The sequence below is a fragment of the Macaca nemestrina genome, chromosome 10 (assembly GCF_043159975.1).
Source record: "Macaca nemestrina isolate mMacNem1 chromosome 10, mMacNem.hap1, whole genome shotgun sequence".
Classification (NCBI taxonomy): Eukaryota; Metazoa; Chordata; class Mammalia; order Primates; family Cercopithecidae; genus Macaca; species Macaca nemestrina.
In genome coordinates this window covers 21,461,679-21,488,082 of record NC_092134.1, presented here as the reverse complement: position 1 = coordinate 21,488,082, position 26,404 = coordinate 21,461,679, and the positions used below count along the sequence as shown (strand labels likewise).

At 48.5% G+C, this 26,404-nt stretch overlaps 1 protein-coding gene across 1 annotated transcript in view; it reads left to right on the top strand.

The window, feature by feature from the left end:
* The window catches only part of LOC112422914 (aldehyde dehydrogenase 2 family member), a 38,770-nt gene extending 16,747 nt beyond the window's left edge, over nucleotides 1-22,023 (top strand). Inside the window, exons 4-13 of the mRNA XM_071071051.1 lie at nucleotides 2,009-2,088; nucleotides 4,225-4,336; nucleotides 4,837-4,965; nucleotides 5,713-5,826; nucleotides 6,477-6,579; nucleotides 7,039-7,223; nucleotides 12,869-13,033; nucleotides 14,711-14,868; nucleotides 15,705-15,819; nucleotides 21,581-22,023. Of these exons, the coding sequence (XP_070927152.1) occupies nucleotides 2,009-2,088; nucleotides 4,225-4,336; nucleotides 4,837-4,965; nucleotides 5,713-5,826; nucleotides 6,477-6,579; nucleotides 7,039-7,223; nucleotides 12,869-13,033; nucleotides 14,711-14,868; nucleotides 15,705-15,819; nucleotides 21,581-21,613 (1,194 nt within the window). The 3' untranslated portion in view covers nucleotides 21,614-22,023. The remainder of the gene's footprint in view (nucleotides 1-2,008; nucleotides 2,089-4,224; nucleotides 4,337-4,836; nucleotides 4,966-5,712; nucleotides 5,827-6,476; nucleotides 6,580-7,038; nucleotides 7,224-12,868; nucleotides 13,034-14,710; nucleotides 14,869-15,704; nucleotides 15,820-21,580) is intronic.
* The last annotated feature ends 4,381 nt before the right edge of the window (nucleotides 22,024-26,404 follow it).

The following is a 26,404-nucleotide window of genomic DNA, read 5'->3' as shown; positions in this document are numbered from 1 at the left end:
TGCAACCTCCACCTCCTGGGTTCAAGTGATTCTTCTGCCTCAGCCTCCAAAGTAGCTGGGATTACAGGCACAAGACACCACGCCCAGCTAATTTGTGTATTTTTAGTAGAGACAGGGTTTCACCATGTTGGCCAGGCTGGTTTCCAACTCCTGGGCTCAAGTGATCCACCTGCCTCAGCCTCCCAAAGTGCTGGGATTACAGGTGTGAACCACTACACCCGCCTTAGTGTCTCCTTTGATGTGGTGGGTTTGGCTAAGCAAGAAGGATCTAGGGGAGGGAAGAAGAGCTGTGTCAGGGAGGCCTTCCCAGGAGAGAGACCCCTGGGAATGGACACCTCTCCCTGGGCTCCTCCATGATGGGCATTCTCCCTGGCTGCAAGAAGAGAAGAAACCAGGAGGCAATCTCCTCCCAGCCACAATTGATTCTGCACACAGAAGCCAGAGCGAACCTTCCAGAAGGCAGATTATACGTGGCACTCTGCTCTTATGCCCTGCATGGCATGCGGTGTCCTTAGGATAAAACCCTCAACATGGTCTGTAAGACCCAGCCTTCAACATGGCGAGATCCTGTCTCTACAAAAAGTTAAAAAACTAGCTGGGTATGGTGGCATATGCCTGTAGTCCTAGCTACTTGGGAGGCTGAGGCAGGAGAATTGCTTGAGCCCAGGAGTTCCAGGCTGCAGTGAGCTTTGGTAGCACCATTGCACTTTAGCCTGGGCAACAGAGTGAGATCCTGTCTCAAAGAAAAAAAAAAATGGGCCCGGCGCAGTGGCTCAAGCCTGTAATCCCAGCACTTTGGGAGGCCGAGATGGGTGGATTACGAGGTCAGGAGATTGAGACCATCCTGGCTAACACGGTGAAACCCTGTCTCTACTAAAAAATACAAAAAACTAGCTGGGCGAGGTGGCGGGTGCCTGTAGTCCCAGCTACTTGGGAGGCTGAGGCAGGAGATTGGCGTGAACCGGGGAGGCGGAGCTTGTAGTGAGCCGAGATCCGGCCACTGCACTCCAGCCTGGGCGACAGAGCGAGACTCCATCTCAAAAAGAAAAAAAAAATGACCCAACCTGTTCTAGTTCCATCATCTGAGTCATGCTGCACTGCAGTCCTCATATTCCCATGTGCTCCCGAGCCTGGGCTGCCATGCTTGATGGCTAAGCCTCTTTGAGCATCAGCACTTGCACCTGCCTGGGATGCTCTTTGCCCTGCTGCCATCAGTACCATCCCCTTTGCCCAGTTGCCCCTACATATCATTCAGGTTCTAGCCTAAAGGGCTCATCTCTAGCTGATATTTCTGGACAGGGCTGGGCAGCCTGGCTCCCTGCTTTCTACTTTTTAGCACTCTTTTTTTCTTTTTTTTTGAGATGGAGTCTCACTCTTCACCCAGGCTGGCGTGCAGTGGCACAATCTCGGCTCACTGCAACCTCTACCTCCCGAGTTCAAGCAATTCTCCTGCCTCAGCCTCCCAGTAGCTGGGATTACAGGTGTGCACCACCATGCCCAGCTAATTTTGTATTTTCAATAAAGTCAGGATTTCACTGTGTTGGCCAGGCTGGTCTTGAACACCTGACCTCAGGTGATTGACCCACCTTGGCCTCCCAAAGTGCTGGGATTATAGGTGCGAGTCACTGTGTCCGTCCTTTAGCACTCTTAACACATGTGACTGAGGACTTGTGTCATTATGCACAGTCTCTTTGCTCTGTGAGCTCCACTCTGGTCTCTATCTCAGCACCGGGATATGGCAGAGAGCAGAAGCTAAAAGAGTGTGTTATGTGAAATCACTGAGTGAGAAGTCAGTGCCTCATCCTGCCTGGCCCCCTTCCTCCTCCCTGCCTTTGGAGAGACCATGGCAATAGTCCAGAGATGCCAGTGACATTTGGCAGCACAAAAGGGACTCTCACCCTGGGCTTGCACCAGCCCTTCTCAGTCCCAGCCTTGGCTCCCTCTGTCAGCCCTTTATTTTCCTCTCATTCCTGCACTCACGTCTCTGCTGACCTTGTTTTCTTCTCAGGCCTTGGAGACTCTGGACAATGGCAAACCCTATGTTACCTCCTACCTGGTGGATTTGGACATGGTCCTCAAATGTCTCCGGTACGGGCTCAGCTTTCCTATTCTTTGTTCTGGCAGGGGAAAAGGGGAGGCAACATTGTTAGGAGGTAAAAATTAAATTACAAAAATTCAAAAGGGGCAGGATGCGATATCTCATGCCTATAATCCCGGCACTTTGGGAGGCTGAGCCAGGCAGATTACATGAGGTCAAGAGTTTGAGACCAGCCTGGCCAACATGATGAAACCCCATCTCTACTAAAAATACAAAAATTAGCTGGGCATGGTGATGCACACCTGTAATACCAGCTACTCAGGAGGCTGAGGTAGAAGAATCTCTTGATCCCTGGAAGTGGAGGTCACAGTGAGCCAAGATCATGCCACTGCACACCAGCCTAGGTGACAGAGTGAGACTGTGTCTCAAAAACAAAAGCAAAAATGAAAAACAAATAAATTACAAAAATCCAAAAGGATCACAGCTGTGAGAGAAGCCTACTCCATTTAGACTCCAGCTCGTGGGAAAATCCTTCAATATCACAAATTGTGACTTAGTCATAAATGCTTTCTTTTGTTCTTGAGTCACTTTTAGTACTTTCTCTGTTACTTGGAACTTGTCCATTTTATTGAGGTTATCTAATTTGTTGGTGTACAATTGTTCACAGTATTCTTATAATCCTTTTTATCTCTGTAAGATGTTGTAGTGATGTCTCCATTTTCAGTTTTACTTATTTGGGTCTTCTCTCTGTTTCTTAGCCTAGCTACAGGTTTGTCCATTTTGTGAATGTTTTCAAAGAACCAAACTTTTGGTTTTGTTGATTTTATTGTTTTTCTATTCAAGAAAATACTCTCTTTTTTTTGAGACGGAGTCTTGCTCTGTCACCCAGGCTGGAGTGCAGTGGCCGGATCTCAGCTCACTGCAAGCTCCGCCTCCCGGGTTTACACCATTCTCCTGCCTCAGCCTCCCGAGTAGCTGGGACTACAGGCGCCCGCCACCTCGCCCGGCTATTTTTTTGTATTTTTTAGTAGAGACGGGGTTTCACCGTGTTAGCCGGGATCGTCTCTCGATCTCCTGACCTCGTGATCCGCCCGTCTCGGCCTCCCAAAGTGCTGGGATTACAGGCCTGAGCCACCGCGCCTGGCCGAAAATACTCTATTTTGTCTATCTCTGTTTCAGTATTTATTGTTTCCTTCCTTTTACTAGCTCTGGGTTTAGTTTAATCAAAAATGTTTTATTGATTGATTATTATTTTTTTTGAGACGGAGTCTCGCTCTGTCGCCCAGGCTGGAGTGCAGTGGCACAATCTCAGCTCACTGAAACTTCCGCCTCCCGGGTTCAAGCGATTCTCTGCCTCAGCCTCCAGAGGTGCTGGGATTACAGGAGCCTGCCACCACGCCCAGCTAATTTTTTGTATTTTTCATAGACACGGGGGTTTCACCACCTTGCCCAGGCTGGTCTCGAGCTCCTGACCTCATGATCTGCTCACCTTGGCCTCCCAAAGTGCTGGGAATACAGGTGTAAGCCACCGTGCCTGGCAATACCCTGTTTCTTAAAAAAAAGAAAGAAGGTCAGGGATGGTGATTCACACCTGTAATCCCAGCACTTTGGGAGGCTGAGGTGGTTGGATCATGAGGTCAGGAGTTCGAGACCAGCCTGGCCAAGGTGGTGAAGCCCCATCTCTACTAAAAATACAAAAAATTAGCCAGGCATGGTGGCGGGCACCTATAATCCCAGCTACTCGGGAGGCTGAGGTAGAGAATCTCTTGAACCCACGAGGCGGAGTTTGCAAAGGTTGCAGTGAGCCGAGATCGCACCACTGCACTCCAGCCTGGGTAAAAGAGCGAGACTCCTTCTCCAAAAAAAAAAAAAAGAAGAAGAAGAAAGAAAAAAATTCTAATTCCTGGACATGAGCCCCAGCGAGTGGGATTGAGTATATTGGAAGTAGACTCTTGGGATCTGGTTTTTTTTACAAGAACCCCAGGTGATTCTGAGGCTTAGGGGTTAGCTACCTAGAGTAGATTATCATGACCTTAGCAGTCACTTGTCTTTCTCTGAATAAGCCAAAAGCAAGGGCAGTTATCAGAAAGACTCAGCTGGACCAGTTTGAGTCTTCTCTTTCTGCCAGGGTTTGCAGGGATCCCTGACAATCATTGATTAGATCTTGAATGTTTCTTTTTTTAAAGGTATTATGCCGGCTGGGCTGATAAGTACCACGGGAAAACCATTCCCATTGACGGAGACTTCTTCAGCTACACCCGCCATGAACCTGTGGGGGTGTGCGGGCAGATCATTCCGGTGAGTCCAGCCTCCCTGGAGTTTCTTCAGGGTGCCCTGAGATTTGGCAGTCTTCCAGGCTCTTTGCAGAGGTTCTGGGGGTGGCGTTGGAAGGCAGCCTGGGTGGCAGGTAAGAAGATGGGCTCTGACAAAGCCAATCCGGTTTGAGTCTGAGCCCTGCCACTCGTGAATTCTGTAACCTTGGGCAAGTCACTTATCCCCCAAGCCTCAGTTTCCCCATCTGAAAAGTGGAAATGAACATAGTGCCTGTCTTAGGGAGGTAATTAGGGCTTAGCATGGTGTCATGGATGTAAAAGCACAAATAAGTATGAGTCTCTGTCATCCTCATGCCACCTGCCTTGTCCATCCATCTTAAAACCACGATGGACGGAGTTAGGGGAGGATACACAGGGTGCAGAGAACTCAGCGCTGCTTCTGTCCTCTGGGGGTGCCACCTTCCGCTACCCAGTGTAGTTCTCTGAGGAAGCTTGGATTTCGAGGGCTGCTGCTGTTTGTTGCAGTGGAATTTCCCGCTCCTGATGCAAGCATGGAAGCTGGGCCCAGCCTTGGCGACTGGAAACGTGGTTGTGATGAAAGTAGCTGAGCAGACGCCCCTCACTGCCCTCTATGTGGCCAACCTGATCAAGGAGGTACGTGGCTTGTCCCGGTCTTAACCTCTAAATGCCCTTGTTGAGGCTTGTTCTAAAGAGTTCTCAGGAGGGTCTCAGGGGTCCCTAAACAGGGAGGTGTGTTTTTGGAGCCCTCATCATCATGTGAACCAGAGTGGCTCCCTCTTACCTCTTTTCCACATTGGACTTCACTGCAAGATCCCCTTTGAAGAATTAAAAATATTGCTCCAGGCCAGGCTTGGTGGCTCACACTTGTAATCCCAGCACTTTGGGAGGCCAAGGCAGAGGATTGCTTGAGCCCAGGAGTTTGAGACCAGCCTGGGCAACATAGCAAGACCCAGTCTCTACAAAAAATTAAAAATCAGCTGGGTGTGGTAGCATGCACCTGTAGTCCCAACTACTTGGGAGGTTAAGGCAGGAGGATCACTTGAGCCCAGGAGTTTGAGGCTGCAGTGAGCTGTGATCACACCACTGCACTCCAGCCTGGGTGCCAGAGAGAGACTCTGTCTCAAAAAACAAGCAAAAACCCACTATTGTTCTAAGTGAATGCTGTCAGGGGAGGGGCAAAGACACAGGGAACCCCAGCGAACAGGCTCCTTCTCCATCCCATTTAGAATTCCCATGTAGTGCCCCATAAAACTAGCTTCTGCCCATGTGTGTCCCTTGGCAGACTGTCCCACCCTCTCTGAGAAAGGATGTGTCTTCCCCTGGCCGAGCCTTTTGGAACAGGAGGGTGACTCCCAATGTCCCCTGGCTGTTTGCTCACAGGCCGGCTTTCCCCCTGGTGTGGTCAACATTGTTCCTGGATTTGGCCCCACAGCCGGGGCTGCCATCGCCTCCCATGAGGATGTGGACAAAGTGGCATTCACAGGCTCCACCGAGGTAAGGTGACCCTGACCTCAAGCTTGCAACCTCCTTGGCCCAAGCTCCCCCTGTCCTCAGTGGACAACATGCTCAAGGTGAGCTCCTGGGTGTCAAGTGGAGGCCTCTTCCTCCAGGACTTGCCTGTGCAGAGCTCAGGCGAGGACCCTGTAGGTACCAGGAGGGGTGGGCAGGGTTGAGCCCTCTGTGGTCTGGTTGCCACACTAGCTGCCCTTGGGAGGGGCTGGTGTCCCATGTGGACTAAGGAGGCCAGGCCTGGCCAGGCTCCACATAGCGCAGAGCTGACTGCTTGCCCCAAATCAAAGCACCTTGGCTAGGTCAGACTCCTTGACCAGGACTGCCATTGTGGTTAAAAATTAGCCTCGTGTGGTGGTGTGTGCGTGTGGCTCCAGCTACTTGGAAGGCCAAGGCAGGAGGGTTGGTCGAGGCTGCAGTGAGCTGAGATCACGCCACTGCACTCCAGCCTGGGTGACAGAGCGAGACCCTGTCCAAAAGAAAAAAAAAAGTGAATGTCTATTTGGTGAAATTCTCTAGGTCTCTCTTGGTCCAGTTGCTCGCTCAAGCCATGGGGACCTCTGTTCTGTGTCTACAGAGTACTGGGCTCTTTCTCTCTGCACTGAGAGCTCGTTCCTGTCTCTCTGTCCCCACAGATTGGCCGCCTCATCCAGGTTGCTGCCGGGAGCAGCAATCTCAAGAGAGTGACCTTGGAGCTGGGGGGAAAGAGCCCCAACATCATCATGTCAGATGCCGACAGTGAGTTTCCAGCTGGAGGAGGCCTGGCCTTAAAGGCAGCCCTGGCCGCCTGTGTTGTGGGTCCAGCTGATCCTGTCGCCCCCACTGCCCAGTGGTGTTGGTTGCTGTCCCTCGGGCCTCAGGATAAGATGCCAGCGGCCTCGGGATAAGACGCCAGCGCAAGGCCCGCGTGGCCTGGCCTTGGCCTGTCCCCAGCCTCTCCCTGGCTGCTCCCTGCAGCATCAGGCTAGGCCACGCCCCTGCTATCTGACTCATCCACTCGCCGCCATCACGCCCTTTGTCCTGGTGGGCAGTGGGCTCCCAGATCGCCCCTCTTCTCCCTCTGTCTGTCTCTGGCACTCAGCAGGCATCATTCCTGACAGTGGTGGGAACAGGCTTCGTTGGGCAGGCGGCCACAGGGGCCAGGGTCCTCCTCCTCTTCTCACCGTCACCTTTCTGTCCCCTGACCACTTCCTGCAGTGGACTGGGCCGTGGAGCAGGCCCACTTCGCCCTGTTCTTCAACCAGGGCCAATGCTGCTGTGCTGGCTCCCGGACCTTCGTGCAGGAGGACATCTATGACGAGTTTGTGGAGCGGAGCGTTGCCCGGGCCAAGTCTCGGGTGGTCGGGAACCCCTTTGACAGCAAGACCGAGCAGGGGCCGCAGGTGAGCCAGGCAGTGCAGCAGGGTCTGGGTGTCCAGAGCCAGCATGAGAAGCAGAGAGGGCATCAGGTTCAGATTGGTTGGGACTGGGTTCAGGTCTCAGCTCTGCCACACAGCAGCTGTGTGCCCTTGGGAAGCTGTGTTCCCTCCCTCAGCCTTCATTTCCCCATCCCAAGCCCTGCCCTGCCTCATTCATGGGGTGGCTATGATGTGGAAATTAATCCTGGGAAGCACTTTGTAAATTGCATATATGTAACAAATACCAGGAGTGTCTGCAAAAGGGAGTGTGTGTTTCCAAGACCTTGGTCATCAGTAGAAATGTATCCACCAGAAGATACACAGCCCTGCAAACCTTGGTGTCTGAGAGTCATGATATGACTAGTGTAGGGACCTTATTTCACTTCATGTTTTGAGCTGTTTGATTTTATTTATTTATTTATTTACCTATTTATATTTTAGAGACAAGGTCTCTCTTTGTTGCCCAGGCTAGAGTGTAGTGGTGCAATCATACCTCACCTCAGCCTTGAACTCCTGAGCTCAAGCAGGCTCAAGAACCACCACGCCTGGCCTGGATTTTACTTTTGAGCAGTTGTAGGTTTACAGCAAAATTGAACTGAACATACGAGGGTGCCCACATGTTCCTTTGCACCTCTCTGGTCCCCCAGTTTCCCCTTTATTCACGTCCTGCACGAGCGTGGTTCATCTGTTAGTACCAATGAGCCAATACTGGTACTTTATTATTAACTTAAGTCTGTAGAGTACATTCGGGGTCACTTTTTTTTCTTTTTTTTCGGAGACCGAGTCTTGTTCTGTCGCCTAGGCTACAGTGCAGTGGCGCGATCTTGGCTCATGCCTCCTGGGTTCAAGCAATTCTTGTGCCTCAGCCTCCTGAGTAGCTGGGACTACAGGTGCGCACCACCACGCCTGGCTAATTTTTTGTATTTTAGTAGAGACAGGGTTTCACCATTGCCCAGGCTGGTCTCGAACTCCTGACCTCAGGCAATCTGCCCTCAGGCTCCCAGCCTTGGGGTCATTTTTTTGTGTTGTACTTACTATGGGCCTAGACAAATGTATCATAATATGTATAATACCATCATGCTAGTATCATACAAATAGATTTGTGCCCTGAAACCCACTGTCCTCCACCTATTCCCTCTCTTCCTCCCCTGAGCCCTGGCAGGCAACCACTGATTTTTTTAAATTTTATTTTATTTTATTTTATTTTATTTTTGAAACAGAGTCTCGCTCTGTCACCAGGCTGGAGTGCAGTGGCGAGATCTCAGCTCACTGCAACCTCTACCTCCTGGGTTCAAGTGATTCTCCTGCCCCAGCCTCCTGAGTAGCTGGGACTTACAGGTGCATGCCACCTTGCCCAGGTAATTTTTGTATTTTTAGTAGAGACGGGGTTTCACTGTGTTGGCCAGGATGGTCTCAATCTCCTGACCTCGTGATCCACCCACCTCGGCCTCCCAAAGTGCTGGGATTACAGGCATGAGCCATTGTGCCTGGCCGATCCTTTTATTGTCTCTCTAGTTTTGCCTTTTCCAGATTGTCTTACACGAATCATACAGTAGGCAGCCTTCTCAGACTGGCTTTTTTCTTTTAGCAATTTGCATTTCTGGTTCCTCATTGGGGAGCCACAGCCATGTCTGAGGATGGACTGGCCTTGCCATGGGACAGGGTTATGTGCCCAACATTCCCCTCTGTGATTTTTTTTTTTAGAGACAGGGTCTTTTTTTTTTTTTTTTTTTTTTTTTTTGAGGCGGAGTCTCGCTCTGTCGCCCAGGCTGGAGTGCAGTGGCGCGATCTCGGCTCACTGCAAGCCCCGCCTCCCGGGTTCCCGCCATTCTCCTGCCTCAGCCTCCCGAGTAGCTGGGACTACAGGCGCCGCCACCACGCCCGGCTAATTTTTTTGTATTTTTAGTGGAGACGGGGTTTCATTGTGTTAGCCAGGATGGTCTCGATCTCCTGACCTCGTGATCCGCCCGTCTCGGCCTCCCAAAGTGCTGGGATTACAGGCTTGAGCCACCGCGCCCGGCCGAGACAGGGTCTTGTTCTGTTGCCCAGGCTGGCATGCAGTGGTGTGATCATGGCTCACCGCAGCCTCAACCTCCTGGCCTCAAGTGATCGTCCTGCTTCAGCCTCCCAAGTAGCTGGGACTACAGGCACACGTCACGACACCTGGCTGATATTCATATTTTTTGTAGAGACGAGGTCTTGCTATGTTACCGAGGCTGATCTTGAATTGCTGGGCTCAAGCGATCCTCCCACCTCAGCCTCCCAAAGTCCTGGGATTGCAGGTGTGAGCCACCGTGCCTGGCCTCTAACATCTCTATCTTTCATAGCTTTATTGAGATATAATTCATGTAGTGTGAAATGTACCATTTTAGTGTACGATTCAGTGATTTTTAGTATATTTACAACATTATGCAACTATCACCACTAATTCTACAATATTGTCGTCACTTCCCCAAAATATCTTGTACCCATTAGCAGTCACTCCCCATTCCTCCCCCCACCAGGCCCAGGTAACCACCAATCTATGTTCTGCCTATAGATTAATCTATTGTGGACGTTTTATACACATGGAATCCTACACTACATGGTTCTTTGTGTCTGGCTTCTTCCATGTAGCATATTTTCAAGGTTCATCCATGTTGTAACAAGAATGTAACAGAACATAAAAGGCCAAGTTATATTCCGTTGTGTGGATAGACCACATTTTGATTTTTCCATTCATCTGCTGACAGACACTTGGTTGTTTCCACCTTTTGGTTACTATGAATAGTGCAGCTAGGAACACTAACATTTCTTTCTTTCTTTTGAGACAGTCTCACTCTGTCACCCAGGCTGGAGTGCAGTGGCACCATCTCGGCTCACTACAACCTCCGCCTCGTGTGTTCAAGCAATTCTCCTGTCTTAGCCTCCTGTGCAGGTGGGACTACAGGTGCATGCCATCACGCCCTGCTGATTTCTGTATTTTTAGTAGAGACGGGGTTTCATCAAGATGGTCAGGCTGGTCTTGAACTCCTGACCTCAGGTGATCCACCTACCTCAGCCTCCCAAAGTGCTAAAATTGCAGGTGTGAGCCACTGCACCTGTCCTAACATTTCTTTTCTTTTCTTTTCTTTTTTTTTTTTTTTTTGAGACAGAGTCTCGCTCTGTCTCCAGGCTGGAGTGCAGTGGCGCGATCTTGGCTCACTGCAACCTCTGCCTCCCAGGTTCAAGTGATTCTCCTGCCTCAACCTCCCAAGTAGCTGAGATTACAGGTGCCCACCACCATCCGTGGCTAATCTTTTTGTATCTTTAGTAGAGGCGGGGTTTCACCATGTTGGCCAGGCTGGTCTCAAACTCCTGACCTCGTGATCCGCCCGCCTCAGCCTCCCAAAGTGCTGAGATTACAGGCATGAGCCACTGCTCCCATTCTAACGTTTCTTTTTGTCTCATTTCTCTTTGTGGCTAATTATTAAGGTAATATAAACTTGCATTAATAAATTTAATGAGAAAGTGTGTAGGCTATGTGTGGCAGCTCACATCTGTAATCCCAACACTGGGAGGCTGAGGCAGGAGAATCTCTTGAGCCCAGGATTTCAAGATCAACCTGGGCACTACAGCAAGACCTCATCTCTACTTAAAAAAAAAAAAAAAAAAAAAAAAAATCATGACCAGCCTGGCCAACATGGTGAAAACTCATCTTTACTAAAAATACAAAAATTATTCGGGCATGGTGGCGGGCGCCTATAATCCCAGCTACTCGGGAGGCTGAGGCAGGACAATCACTTGAACCTGGGAGGCGGAGGTTGTGGTGAGCCAAAATCGCGCCACTGCGCTCCAGTCTGGGCGACAGAGTGAGACTCTGTCTCAAAAAATAAGTAAGTGTTGTTCTTTTTTAAAAAAGCAAAAAAAATTAGCCAGATGTAGTGATGCGTGCCTATACTCTCAGCTCCTTGGGAGGCTGAGGTGGGAGCCCAGGAGGTCAAGGCTGCAGTGAGCAGTGATCACACCACTGCACTGCTGCCTCAATGGCAGAGTGAGACCCTGACTCTTTTAAAAAAAAGGTGTTTAATGTAAAAAATAAGACTCTGTTGCATTTCTTTTATTCTCCATTGGTAACCACACATGAACACACAGTTATGTTGTTGTATGTTTATTTTTTTAAAAATAGGCTGGGTGTAGTGGCTTACCCCTGTAATCCTAACACTTGGGAGGGAGGCCAAGGTGAGCCAATTACTTGAGCCCAAGAGTTCGAGACTAGCCTGGGCCACATAACAAAACCCCATCTCTACTAAAAATATAAATATTACCCAGGTGTGGTGGTGCACACCTGTAGTCCCAGCTACTAGGCAGACTGAGGTGAGAAGATCACCTGAACCCAGGGAGGTTGAAGTTGCAGTGAGCCGTGATTTTGCCAGTGCTCTTCAGACTGGGCAATGGAGTGAGACCCTGTCGCCCTTCCCCCTACCCTATAAAGAAGTATATAGTGCATATTCTACAAGCTTTCCTTCTTTTTTTTTTTTTTTCTTGAGACGAGGTCTCACTCTGTTGCCCAAGCTGGAGGGCAATAGTGCGATCTCAGCTCACTGCAACCTCCACCTCCCCGGTTCAAGCGATTCTTCTGCCTTAGCCTCCCGAGTAGCTGGGACTACAGGCACGTGCCACCATGCCCAGCTAATTTTTGTATTTTTAGTAGAGATGAGGTTTCACTGTGTTGGCCAGGCCAGTCTCGAACTCCTGACCTCATGATCCACCTGCCTTGGCCTCCCAAAGTGCTAGGATTACAGGCATGAGCCACTGCACCTGGCCCAAGCTTTCCTTCTTTTTACGGAATATCTTGGGCCATCTTTCTGTGTCAGTTAGTTCTCAGATCTATTAGTGACAATAGAATATATCGGATGCACCGTAATAATTTTAACCAACCCCTCTACTGATTTATACTTAGAATTGCTTCTATCTTTTGCCTTTACAAAATGCTTCCCAGCCTGGGCAACAAGGGAAACCCTGTCTCTACTAAAAATACAAAAATTAGCCCAGCATAGTGGTGCATGCCTATAGTCCCAGCTAACTCGGGAGGCTGAGGTGGGAGGATCGTTTGAGCGTGGGAGGCATAGGTTGCAGTGAACAGAGATCACACCACTGCACTCTAGCCTGGGTGACAGAGTGAGACCCCATTTCAAAAACAAAAATACAAAAAAAAAAGATACTCCCTAGTGAATATCCTTGTTCATTTCTCTTTGTGCATATGTAGAATAAATTCCTAGAAGTTAAATAGCTGGGCCAAAGGGTCTGAGCATATAATTTTTGAGCAATATTAATAAACCACTTGCTCTAAAGGCTGTACCAGCCTGTCATCCTTCTAACAGTGTATGTAACAGTCTCTTGCTATCAGTGTATTTTCTTCCTAAACTTTTTGGTAATCCTACAGTTGAAAAGTAAAAATTGATTTGATGTCCTTTTCTCTGATACGCTGAGGAAGTTGGGCCTTTTTGGTGTTTTCTGCTATTGGCCCTGTGTGTTTCCTCTTCTGATCTTGCTTACTCATGACCTTGGTCCGTTTCCCAGTTGTCTTGTTGCCTGCATAATTCTAAGCCTGAAGCCTAGGAGAGGTCTGAATCTGATGCCTCCATAACTCTGGGTTCCTTCTCCCACAGGTGGATGAAACTCAGTTTAAGAAGATCCTCGGCTACATCAACACTGGGAAACAAGAGGGGGCGAAGCTGCTGTGTGGTGGGGGCATTGCTGCTGACCGTGGTTACTTCATCCAGCCCACCGTGTTTGGAGATGTGCAGGATGGCATGACCATCGCCAAGGAGGAGGTGAGCACCTGGGGCCGGTGTTCTGGGAACGTTTTTGGTGGGAGATGAGGTAAACAGTTCAGCCTGGCATCCTGCCACTGTCACCCATCTGCTGGCTTGGGGCCAGATCTGGAGTTAATGCCCAGAACCAGTGCCCATAACAAGTTATTCATAGTATGTATCTGATCTTGTCGCTCCTCTTCAGCTTGTACCCTCTGTCTGGGAGATCGTCTGCATTCCTTAGCATGGCCTGCAGGCCTTCGTGTCGTGGCCCTCAGAGCCAAGAGTCTAGGAATGACATTGCCTGCTCCTTCCCATGACCTTTTGTTTTTCTTTTTTTTCAGTCAGAGTCTTGCTCTGTTGCCCAGGCTGGAGTGCAGTGGCATAATCATGGCTCCTTACAGCCTTGAACTCCTGGGCTCAAGTGATCCTCCCACCTCAGCCTCCTGAGTAGCTGGGACTACAGGTGCTCACCACCATCCCTGGCTAATTTTTAAAAAAATTTTTCGTAGAGGCTGGGTGCAGTGGCCCATGCTTGTAATCCCAACACTTTGGGAAGCCGAGGCGGGTGGATCACATGAGGTCAAAAGTTCGAGACCAGCCTGGCCAACATGGCGAAACCCTGTCTCTATTAAAAGTAAGAAAAAATTAGCCCAGTGTGGTGGCACTTGCCTGTGATCCCAGCTACTCTGGAGGCTGAGGCAGGAGAATCACTTGAACCCGGGAGGCTGAGGTTGCAGTGAGCTGAGATCATGCCACTGCTCTCCAGCCTGGGTGACAGAGCAGGACTCTATCTCCAATTTTAGCCACGCCTGGCTAATTTTTGTATTTTTAGTAGAGACGGGGTTTCACCATGTTGATCAGGCTGGTCTCAAACTCCTGACTTCATGATCTGCCTGCCTTGGCCTCCCAAAGTGCTGGGATTACAGGTGTGAGCCATCACACCCGGCTTATTTTTTCTTTTCTTTTTTTGAGATAGAGTCTCACTCTGTCGCCAGGCTGGAGTGCCGTGGCACAATCTCGGCTCACTGCAACCTCTGCCTCCCGGGTTCAAGCGATTCTCCTGCCTCAGCCCCTACTAATAGCTGGGATTACAGGCACGCACCACCACACCCAGCTAATTTTTCTTATTTTTAGTAGAGACAGGGTTTCACCATGTTGGCCAGGCTGGTCTTGAACTCCTGACCTCAGGTGATTCACCTGCCTCAACCTCCCAAAATGCTGGGATTACAGGTGTGAGCCATCGTACCCAGTCAGAATTTCTTTTTTTTTTTTTTTTTTAGTAAATACAAGGTCTCACTGTGTTTGACAGGCTGGACTCAAACTCCTAGACTCAAGCAGTTCTCCCACCTTGGCCTCCCAAAGTGCTGGGATTACAGGCATGAGCCACAGTGCCCAGCTGACTTAAATTCTTTCACACTAAATCTACATGTCACATGTGAATAACATACCTGGCAGAATTGTTTAGAAATGGGAAACTGTATGTAAAGCCCGGGGACCACAGGAGGAAGTTGGCCCCTGTTAGCTCCATTCCCTGTGTGTTCTGCTGAGCTTGATGACTGTTGTCTTCCCCTGGAACTGTTAGAGCGTGGCTGGGGGCTCATCCCCCAATCTGGAATCATCTGTTCTGCTCTGCGAGAGCTCGATGGCAGGTGCCTCTGTGTTGCTGAAACTCCCTACTCTGCTCTGTCCCTCCAGATCTTCGGGCCAGTGATGCAGATCCTGAAGTTCAAGACCATAGAGGAAGTTGTTGGGAGAGCCAACAATTCCACGTACGGGCTGGCCGCAGCTGTCTTCACAAAGGATTTGGACAAGGCCAATTACCTGTCCCAGGCCCTCCAGGCGGGCACCGTGTGGTAAGAGCCTTCCAGCAGCCCCTCACAACCCAACAGAGATTCCTCAAAGCCAGGGCCTTCTGGAATCCAGTGGTCAGCATCCTGGAATTTGGGGAGCTGGGCTCAGTTTCTCCTGGGTCAGGGTGTGATGTTGATTTGAGAGGTCCTGCTACCTCACCTCCGAGGGATCAAGCTTCTCTGTGGTGCAAACGCCCTGCACCTGTCCTTGACAGGCAGCTGGGTGGTGGGCCTCCTCCCCAGCTGCCTCAGGGCAGGAGACCAGAGCAGAGGGACCCGTGATTGTGACACTGATCCTAAAAACTTAGCCCCCGCTTCACACTTAGCCCCACTAGGATGGCTATATATTTACTATTTTATTTATTTTTAGTTTTATTTTTTGAGACAGAAAAAAATACTCCACCCAGGCTGAAGTGCTGTGGGGTGCGATTATAGCTCACTGCAGCCTTGAACTCCTGGGCTCAAGCAATCCTCCCACCTCTGCCTCCTGAGTGGCTGGGACCACAGGTCTGTACCACCACACCTGGCCAATTAAAAACAATTTTTTTTGTAGAGATGAGATCTTGCCACGTTGCCCGGGCTGGGCATAATAAATATAAAAAAATATATTTTTAAAATATATAAATATTTATATATACCTCCCAGATGTGGAGGTTGCAACGAGCCGAGATCATGCCATGGCAACTCCAGCCTGGGTAACAGAGAAAGATTACATTTCAAAAAAAAAATTTTTTTTTAAGTTAAAAATAAAATACAGACTTTGGGGCAATACAGCGGATCCTGGGAGTGTAACCCATAACCCCCAAGAGTGACTTCTGCAATCTCCTTTCAAATTACAGGGTCAACTGCTATGATGTGTTTGGAGCCCAGTCACCCTTTGGTGGCTACAAGATGTCGGGCAGTGGCCGGGAGCTGGGCGAGTACGGCCTGCAGGCATACACTGAAGTGAAAACTGTGAGTGTGGGACCTGCTGGGGGCTCAGGGCCTGTTGGGGGTTCAGGGTCTGCTGGTGGCTCGGAGCCTGCTGGAGGATTGGGGTCTGTTGGAATCTCAGGGCCTGCCAGGGGTTTAGGGTCTGCTGGGCAGGCCACCTTTTGGCCTTTCCCTCATGCTTGAGGCCATCAGCGTTTCCTACTAATTTCCCATTTTAAGCCTGAGAAGTGACAAGAGAGGGTAAAGACCCAGCCTCTGCTCTGTCCCATGAGAAATACCGAGGGACGTGCCCCAGCCAGACCTATGCGGTCATTTGCTGGGCTTCGTTATATGCCAAGGCCTATAGAGCCTGAGAAGAGGGAGAGACCTCAGGGGCTGGAGCCAAGAGGAAAAGCTTATAGTAAGAATTAGGCCGGGCGCGGTGGCTCACGCCTGTAATCCCAGCACTTTGGGAGGCCGAGACGGGCGGATCACGAGGTCAGGAGATCGAGACCATCCTGGCTAACACGGTGAAACCCCGTCTCTACTAAAAAATACAAAAAACTAGCCGGGCGAGGTGGCGGGCGCCTATAGTCCCAGCTACTCGGGAGGCTGAGGCAGGAGAATGGCGTGAACCCGGGAGGCGGAGCTTGCAGTGAGCTGAGATCCGGCCACCGCACTCCAGCCTGGGTGACAGAGCGAGACTCCGTCTCAAAAAAAAAAAAAAAAAAAAAAAAAAAAAGAATCAGCTGGCCAGGCGCCCGTGGCTCACACCTGTAATCCCAGCACTTTGGGAGGCCAGTGTGGGTGGATCACGAGGTCAGGAGTTCAAGACCAGCCTGACCAACATGGTGAAACCTCGTCTCTACTAAAAATACAAAAATTAGCCAGACGTGGTGGTGTGTACCTGTAATCCCAGCTACTCGGGAGGCTGAGGCAGGAGAATCATTTGAACCCAGGAGGCGGAGGTTGCAGTAAGCCAAGATTGTGCCATTGCACTCCAGCCTGGGTAACAGAGCAAGACCCCATCTCAAAAAAAAAAAAGAGAGAGCTATTAGGTTGGAATGGAGCAATTCCCACAGTAATAAAAATATTTTAAAATAATAAAAAAATAAGCTATTAGGCATGAGATATCAAGGCCCATAACCATACCCATCTCTTTTGATTTGCAACTTCAATGATTGGAATATAGCCTGAAGGACTCATCAGAAATAAAAGAAAGCGTTCCTTCCATAAATGTTCTTCACTGCTTTATCTCTAAGAAGGGAAAATCAGATGTAACCTTAATGCCCAATAAATTATGGAACACCCCGTTCAAGGAGTAACAGGTATCTGTTACAGATGTTTTTGTAGAATATTTGATATGGAAAATGCTTAGCCTTTAAAGTAAAAACAGTATACAAACTAACATATATTCAATATAAGCGAATTTTTGGAATATATGTACATAGATACTCAGATACATTTACTTATAAATATAAAAAAAGACAGGAAAAAGTGGAGTGTGGTGGTGCATGCCTTTAGTTCCAGCTACTTGGGAGGCCGAGGTGGGAGGATCGCTTGAGCCACAAGTTTGAAGCCAGCCTGGAAAATGGGTTGAGAAGGCTTTCCAGGATTGAAATCACCAGGCTGGAGTGCACTGGTGCCATCACAGCTCACTGCAGCCTCCACCTCCTGGGCTGAAGTGATCCTCGCATCTCAGTCTCCCAAGTAGCTGGGACTACAGGTGCACATCACCATTCCCGACTAATTTTTTTATTTCTTGTAGAGATGGGGTCTCACTATGTTACCCAGGCTGGTCTCAATCTCCTGGGGTCAAGTGATTCTCCTGCCTTGGTCCCAAAGTGCTGGGATTATAGGCGTGAGCTACCACACCCAGCCTGGCTCTCAGTTTTGTAAGTCGAAAAACTTGGACAGGCCAAATTAAAGAGTCGTGTTTGCCAATTTCATAAGAGACTAATTTGGCAATGTAGCGAGACACCATCTTATTAAAAACAAAATGGCCAGGCGCAGTGGCTTACACCTATAATCCAAGCACTTTGGAAGGCCGAGGTGGGTGGATCACGATGTCAAGAGATCGAGACCATCCTGGCCAACATGGTGAAACCCTGTCTCTACTAAAAATACAAAAATTAGCTGGGCATGGCGGTGCGCGCCTATAGTCCCAGCTACTTGGGAGGCTGAGGCAGGAGAATCGCTTGAACCCGGGAGGCGGAGGTTGCAGTGAGCCAAGATTGCACCACTGCACTCCAGCCTGGCGACAGAGGGAGATTCAAAAAACACAAACAGGCCGGGCGCAGTGGCTCACACCTGTAATCCCAGTACTTTGGGAGGCTGAGGCGGGCAGATCACGAGGTCAGGAGATTGAGACCATCCTGGCTAACATGGTGAAACCTCGTCTCTATTAAAAACACAAAAACAAAATTAGCCGGGTGTGGTGGTGGGAGCCTGTAGTCCCAGCTACTCTGGAGGCTGAGGCGGGAGAATGGCGTGAACCTGGGGGGTGGAGCTTGCAGTGAGCCAAGATCATGCCACTGCACTCCAGCCTGGGTGACAGAGCAAGACTCTGTCTAAAAAAAAAAAACAACAGGGAAATACACTAAAGTGAAAATGAGTTTCTACCTACCATGAATGCTAATTATAGTTTAACCAGAAAACATAAGCACAAGTGATGTTTAAGGAAGAGGTAAATGGGTTGAGCTGGCCTTTCCAGGATTGGAAAAGAGGAGGCTCAAGGCAAGCCTGCCAGCTCTGGAGCAGGTGAGAAAAGGCAAACAGGACTCATTCAGGGCTACAGTGCCAAGCCTGAGACTGGAGAGGCTGAGGACACACCCTGTGTTTCTGAATAGCTCACTGGAATCAACTAAACGTGTTTGCTTGTTTAATGTGGAAACTTTCCAATCTATGAAAAGAATAGGTATAAAGGTAGAATGAGACCAGGCACAGTGGCTTATGCCTGTAATCCCAAGCATTTTGGGATGCCGAGGTGGGCAGATCACTTGAGGTCAGGAGTTCAAGACCAGCCTGGTCAACATGGTGAAACCCCGTCTCTACTAAAAATGCAAAAATTGGCCAGACTGGTGACAGGCTTCTGTGGTCCCAGCTACTTAGGAGGCTGAGACAAGAGTTGTCTGAACGTGGGAGGCAGAGGTTGCAGTGAGCTGAGATCACGCCACTATACTCCAGCCTGGGCAACAGAGCAAGACTCTGTCTCAAAAAACAAACAAACAAACAAAACAGTAGAATGAGCCCCTGTGTCCCCACCATAAAGCTATAACAAAGACCAGCTCACAGTCAGTCTTGTTTCCTGTATGCCCTACCCACTTCCCAGCATGTTCACTTCATCTACTGCCCGAGCAGAGCCCACAGCAGCAGGAGATGGCCATGTGAGTGGACAGCCTGTGCTGGGCTTTGAGTTATGGCATTGGATAAAAGGTCCAACTTCAGTTGATGGAGACTCTTAAATCTTGGCACATGACTAGTGTTAAGGAGGCGACGTCCAGGATGGCCACATGACAGGGTGGTATCTAAGCTGATATACCTGAAGGATGAGTGGAAGTTGATTTGGTGAAGGGAGGAAGAGAATAACGTTCTAGACAAAGAGCATGACTTCTGGAAAAGCTGTGATGGTGAGAAATACGGCTCCTCCAGGAACTGCAGGAAAGTTGCTGGTGGTGGAAGATGTAGTGGTTAGTGGGGAGAGAGCAGGGCCAGAATACATAGGCCCTTGTTGGCCATGATGTGGGGTTTGATATCTTTGATAATGGAGTTTGATCTCAGCTATGGGAGCATTTTTAGTAGAAGAATTACGTGGCTCAATTTTTTTTTTTTTTTTTCTGAGACAGAGTCTCGCTCTGTTGCCCAGGCTGGAGTGCAGTGGCATGATCTTGGCTCACTGCAACCTCTGCCTCCCGGGCTCAAGGGATTCTCATGCCTCAGCACTTGAGTAGCTGGGATTACAGGCACCTGCCACCACATCTGGCTGATTTTTTGTATTTGTAGAGATGGGGTTTCACCATGTTGGCCAGGCTGATCTTGAACTCCTGACCTCAAGTGATCTACCTGCCTCGGCCTCCCAAAGTTCTGGGATTTACAGGTGTGAATCACTGTGCCTGGCCTGCTCAATTTGTATTTTTAAAAGATTGCTCTGCTTAATCTATAGAGACAGAAACTTATTACTGGTTGTCCAGGGCATGGGGAATGGGGAGTGGCTGTTCATGGGTGCAAGATTGCTTTTGGAGATGATACAGATGTTCTAAAATTGAAGTATGATGATGATTGCACAACTTAAAATATTCTAAAAGCAATTACACTTGATTGTGCATAAATCATATCTCAAGAAAGTTGTTTAAAAATTTAAGAAAGGCCGGGCACGGTGGCTCAAGCCTGTAATCCCAGCACTTTGGGAGGCTGAGGCAGGTGGATCATGAGGTCAGGAGATCGAGACCATCCTGGCTAACATGGTGAAACCCCGTCTCTACTAAAAATACAAAAAACTAGCCGGGCGTGGTGGCGGGCGCCTGTAGTCCCAGCTACTTGGAGGCTGAGGCAGGAGAATGGCGTAAACCCGGGAGGCGGAGCTTGCAGTGAGCCAAGATCGCGCCACTGCACTCCAGCCTGGGTGACACAGTGAGACTCCGTCTCAAAAAAAAAAAAAAAAAAAAAAATTTTAAGAAAGCGACCAGGTGCCGTGGCTCATGCCTGTAATCCCAGCACTTTGGGACGCCGAGGCAGGTGAATTGCCTGAGGTCAAGAGTTCGAGACCAGCCTGACCAACAAGATGAAACCCCGTCTCTACTAAAAATAGAAAAATTAGCCAAGCTTGGTTGCAGGTGCCTGTAGTCCCACCTACTCGGGAGGCTGAGACAGGAGAATTGCTTGAACCTGGGAGGCGGAGGTTGCAGTGAGCTGAGATCGTGCCACTGCACTCCCGCTTGGGCAACAGAGCGAGACTCCATCTCAAAAAAAAAAAAAAAAATGTAAGAAACGTCACTCTGCTTGCCATAGGGAGAATGGACCATCTGGTAAGAGGGGGGATGAGGGAGCTGTCAGGAGACTGCTCCAAGGAAAAAGATGATGGTGGTCTGGATTGGAGTGGTGCAGTGCAGGTGGAGAAAAGAGGGTATATGTGACGGGAAGCCAGGAGTAGGATTGGTGACTCTGGATATGGAGAGGAAAAGCAAAACTAGGAATCAAAGATGGCGCCCAGGTTTCCAAGGAGGGGTTGAGTGGTGACCCCAGTCCTATGATAGAGAACACGGAAGTACTGTGGTTCTCTTTAGGGTTGTGTTTGAGGTACCTGTCCAAACCCAAGAGGTGATGTGGAGAACACATCTAGGGAGATGGGCTTGGAGCTCCAGGGGCAAGACCCAGATTTGAAATAGAAATTCTGACATCATTGGCCTATAACTGTTCATCAAAATCGTAGTTACAGGCCACGTGTGGTGGCTCACGCCTGTAATCTCAGCACTTTGGGAGGCCCAGACAGGCGGAACACTTGAGCCCAGGAGTTCAAGACAAGCCTGGGCAACATAGTGAGACCCCACCTCTAATAAAAATACAAAAAGTTAGCTGCGTGTTATGATGCATGCCTGTAGTTCTAGCTACTTGGGAGGCTGAGGTGGGAGGATTGCTTGAGCCAGGAGGTCAAGGCTGTAGTGAGCTGTAATTGCATTCCTACACTCCAGCCTGGGGGGAAAAAAAGAAAAACCCTTTCTGCTCACACTCAGTCAGCAACGAGCTGAGAATGCCTACAGATCACAGGGAAACAGGAAGATCTAACAGTTCTTTGTCCCCCTTACAGATCACAGTCAAAGTGCCTCAGAAGAACTCATAAGAACCATGTGGGCTTTCTCCCTCAGCCATTGATGGAAAGTTCAGCAAGATCAGCGACAAAACCAAGAAAAATGATCCTTGCGTGCTGAATATCTGAAAAGAGAAATTCTTCCTACAAAATCTCTTGGGTCAAGAAAGTTCTAGAATTTGAATTGATAAACATGGTGGGTTGGCTGAGGGTAAGAGTCTATGAGAAACCTTTTAAATGACAACAATACTGCTAGCTTTCAGGGTGCATTTTTAAAAAATAGATTCAAATGTCTTATCCTCTCTCTGAAACGCCTCCTGTAACTTGAGTTTATAGGGGAAGAAAAAGCCATTGTTTACAATTATATCAGCATCAAGGCAACTGCTATACCCTGCTTTGTATTCTGGGCTAAGATTCATTAAAAACAAGCTGCTCTCAACTTACTAGGTAACTCTTTGTCCATCTCAATAACCAAAGGAAGGCGGGGCGTGGTGGCTCACCCCTGTAATCCCAGCACTTTGGGAAGCTGAGGCAGGTGGATCACTCAAGGTCAGGAGTTTGAGACCATCCTGGCCAACATAGTGAAACCCTGTCTCTGCTAAAAATACAAAAAGTAGCCAGGCATGGTGGCTGGCACTTATAAGCTACTTGGGAGGCTGAGGCAGGAAAACTGCTTGAACCTAGGAGATGGAGGTTGCAGTGAGTAGAGATCGTGCCACTGCACTCGAGACTGGGAGTCAGAGTGAGACTCCATCTCAACAAAAATAATAAAATAGCCTAAGGAAACACTGGCAGGCAGTAATGATATGGCACACTGGGTATGATTTCTGTTCCTCCTCCGCTGTGGGTAAACAGCTTCTGTTTCATGCATTTAGTTTTTTATTTTAATTACACCAATAAGAATGTGCTTGAATGTTTCATGCACTTAACTTCTGGCCTGTTTACCCGTAGCAGGCTCTGAGATGTGCTCTAGAGACAAAACCTAAACATGATGCCCAAGATGGGGAGAGGTAAGCCAGAAAAGAGACACTGAATGTCCAGTGTTCTCAATTTTTTTTTTTTTTTTTTTTTTTTTTTGGAGACAGGGTCTTGCTCTGTCTTCCATGCTGGAGTGCAGTGGCACAATCATAGCTCACTGCTGCCTCAACCTCCTGGGCTCAAGAGATCCTCCTGTCTCAGCTTCCTGGGCTAATGTTTGTATTTTTTGTGGAGATGGGGTTTTGTTATGTTGCCCAGGCTGTTTTCAAACTCCTGGACTCAATTGATCCTCCCGCCTCAGCCTTCTAAGGTGTTGGGATTACAGGCGTGAGCCACTTTGCCCAGTTCAGTTCTTAGTAAAAACTTGATCAGGCCAAATAAAAGTGACATTGGCCAATTTCATAATAGATTGATTTGGAAACCAGATGTCAGTTTACTCAGTTTAAGTGAGATCTGTATCTTCAGTAATCAGACCTCTTGAGTCTCCCACCCAGAACACTATCTTCCTGTAGTCAAGATACCTGTCAGAGGACAGACACAATGGCTCACACCTATAATTCCAGCACTTTGGGAGGCCAAGGTGGGCGGGTCACCTGAGGTTGGGAGTTCCAGACCAGCCTGACCAACAGGGAGAAACCCCATCTCTACTGAAAATACAAAAAAAAAAAAAAAACTAGCCGGGCACGGTGGCGCATGCCTGTAATCCCAGCTACTTGGGAGGCTGAGGCAGGAGAATCGCTTGAAACTGGGAGGCGGAGGCTGCAGTGAGTCAGGATTGCTCCATTGCACTCCAGCCTGGGCAACAAGAGTGAAACTCTGTCTCAAAATATAAATAAAATAAGAAAAAGAAGAAATGGAAGCTGGGTTCAAGAGGGCAATCGGCAGTCTCTACCATCATGTAAAACAACACTCTGTGATTTGACAGTCTTGACAATGTATTTTTTTTTTTTTTTTTTTGAGACCGAGTCTCAGTCTGTCGCCCAGGCTGGAGTGCAGTGACGTGATCTTGGCTCACTGCAACCTCTGCCTCTTAGGTTGGAGCAATTCTCCTGCCTCAGCCTCTTGAGTAGCTGGGATTATAGGTATGCACCACCATGCCTGGCTAATTTTTGTATTTTTAGTAGAGACGGGATTTTGCCATGTTGGCTAGGCTGGTGTTGAAGGCCTGACCTCAGGTAATTCACCCACCTCTGCCTCCCAGAGTACTGGGATTACAAGCGTGAGCCACCGTTCCCAGCTGACTATGTATTTTCAATATACTCCCCAAACTACAGCAAACTCCTCTTTAACTACTCAGGATTTAGGGTGATACCCTCCTTATGCCTAACTTTATCACAAGCTTAACCCTCATCTCATTATATAGGATGAGATTACTTCTAGGAAGATTTTCTGTGTATGGAGTGCATCATTTAAGAATATTTTAGGTCAGGCACTGTGGCTCATGCCTGTAATCCCAGCACTTTGGGAAGCTGAGGTGGGTGATTTGCTTTAGCCCATGAGTTCAAGATCAGCCTGGCCAATATGGTGAAACCGCATCTCTACAAAAAAAATACAAAAATTAGCCGGGTGTGGTGATGTGTGCCTGTGGTCCCAGCTACTCTGGAGGCTGAGGTAGGAGGATCACTTGAGCCCAGGAGGTCGAGGCTGCAGTGAGCTGTGATCGTGCCTCTTCACTGCAACCCAGAGTGAGACCCCATCTCTGGAAAAACCACAAAATACAAGAAAAGAATACTGCAAAGACCCTTGGTAGGGGTGAATTGGAAAAAGTAGAGAAATATAATATTTCTTGACTGCTGTACTCACTGTAACTGTGAGAGAATTGGCTCTTTTAACCAATGGATAAGTAAGGAAATATTAGCTATGAAGAAATGTCTATCATGTTGATTTTGACATCCTAGACACATTAATCTCCTTGCACTGTTAGTGACATTAGAACCTTAAGCAGCTGTCTGAAGTAAAAACAAAGCTCTCAGGTGATGAACCATCTAATCTCTCTGGGTATTTGGATATGCGTTAATCACAGGAGTATTAGGTGTAAAGCCACTGCTTCTGGGTAGAGCCTCCACTTCTGGCTGCACAGAGGGCACAGAGAGCTTTTCCTTCAGCCCGGAGAAGCTTCCTAAGTGTGGGCGCCACCTTGTGGGACACACATTGAACTAAGATGCTATTTCTCCGAGAAGTAACAGGACAGTCCCTCCCACCAGTGTCCTTCCAACAGTGTTGCATACAATTTGGCTGTATATTTGGCAGGCAGTGTAATGAGGGAATCAAAGACCAGGATCACAGACTCGAAAGAATTGAAAACAGGGACTCCCAACAAAAACTTGTACACGAACCTTCACAGCAGCACTATTCATGACAGCTCAAAGGTGGAATCAACCCAAATGTCCATCAATAGATGAATGGACAGACAAAATGTGACATATCCATGCAATGGAATATTATTTGGCCATAAAAAGGAAGGAAGTGCTGATGTATGTTGCGATGTGGGTGAACCTTGAAAACATGATGCTGAGTGAAAGAAGCCAGACACAAAAGGAGAAGGACTGTATGATTTCACTTACAGGAAATGTCCAGAACAGGCAAATCTATATATAGAGAAGGTCGATTGCTGGGGGCCCTGAGAAAGGACCAATGGGGAGTGACTGCTATTGGGTGGGGTGCCTTTTTGGGGTGATGAAAATGTTTTGGAACCAGATACAGGTGGTGGTTGTACAGCATTGTGAATTTACTAAATACAACCAAATTGCTCACTTAAAAACAGTAAATTCAGGCCAGGCACAGTGGCTTACGCCCGTAATCCCAGCACTTTGGGAGGCCAAGGTGGGCGGATCCCATGAGGTCAACAGTTCGAGACTAGCCTGGCCAACATGGTTAAACCCCATCTCTACCCAAAATACAAAAATTAGCTGGGCATGGTGGCTGGCACCTGTAATCCCAGCTACTCGGGAGGATGAGGCAGGAGAATTGCTTGAACCTGGGAGGCAGAGGTTGTAGTGAGCCGAGATCGCACCACCGCACTCCACCTGGGTGACAGAGCGAGACTCTTGTCTCAAAAAAAAAAAAAAAAAAAATAGCCAGGTGCCGTGACTCATGCCTGTAATCTCAGCACTTTGGGACACTGAGGCAGGTGGACTACCTGAGGCCAGGAGTTCAAGACCAGCCTGGCCAACATGATGAAACCCCATTTCTACTAAAAAATATAAAAAATTAGCTGGGCTTGGTAGCACATGCCCAGCTACTTGGGAGGCTGAGGCAAGAGAATCACTTGAACCTGGGAGGCAGAGGTTGCGGTTAGCCAAGATTGTGCCACTGCACTCCAGCCTAGGTGACACAGAGAGACTCTGTCTCAAAAAAAAAAAAAAAAAAATTCTATGTTATGTGAATTTCACCTCAACTGAAAAAAAAAAACAGGATCCCAGAGCTGGTCAGGGGAACTTGGGCAAACCATACAACCTCTAAGCTTCCATTTCCTCACAATCTCTGAAGTCACTTCCAAGTCTCATTTGGCTTATTCTGTGAAGGATAAAACAGAGCTGACATTTGTTCATTTGTATCGGTTTTATTTACATTTTTGAAAAGGAAATAGATACAGATGGTAAAGAAAGTTTCAGTGAAATGTAAATCTGATGCCCAATCCTGTGGCCCCAAGAAGAAGTATTAACTGTGCACCCACTACATGCCAGGAACTGTACTTGGAGTCTTCTCAAGAGCTTTTTAAAAATATTTTTATTTTTTATTTTTTTTAGTGACAGGATCTCACTCCGTTGTCCAGGCTGGAGTGCAGTGGTGCGATCATAGCTCACTGCAGCCTCTACCTCCTAGGCTCAGGTGATTCTTCTGCCT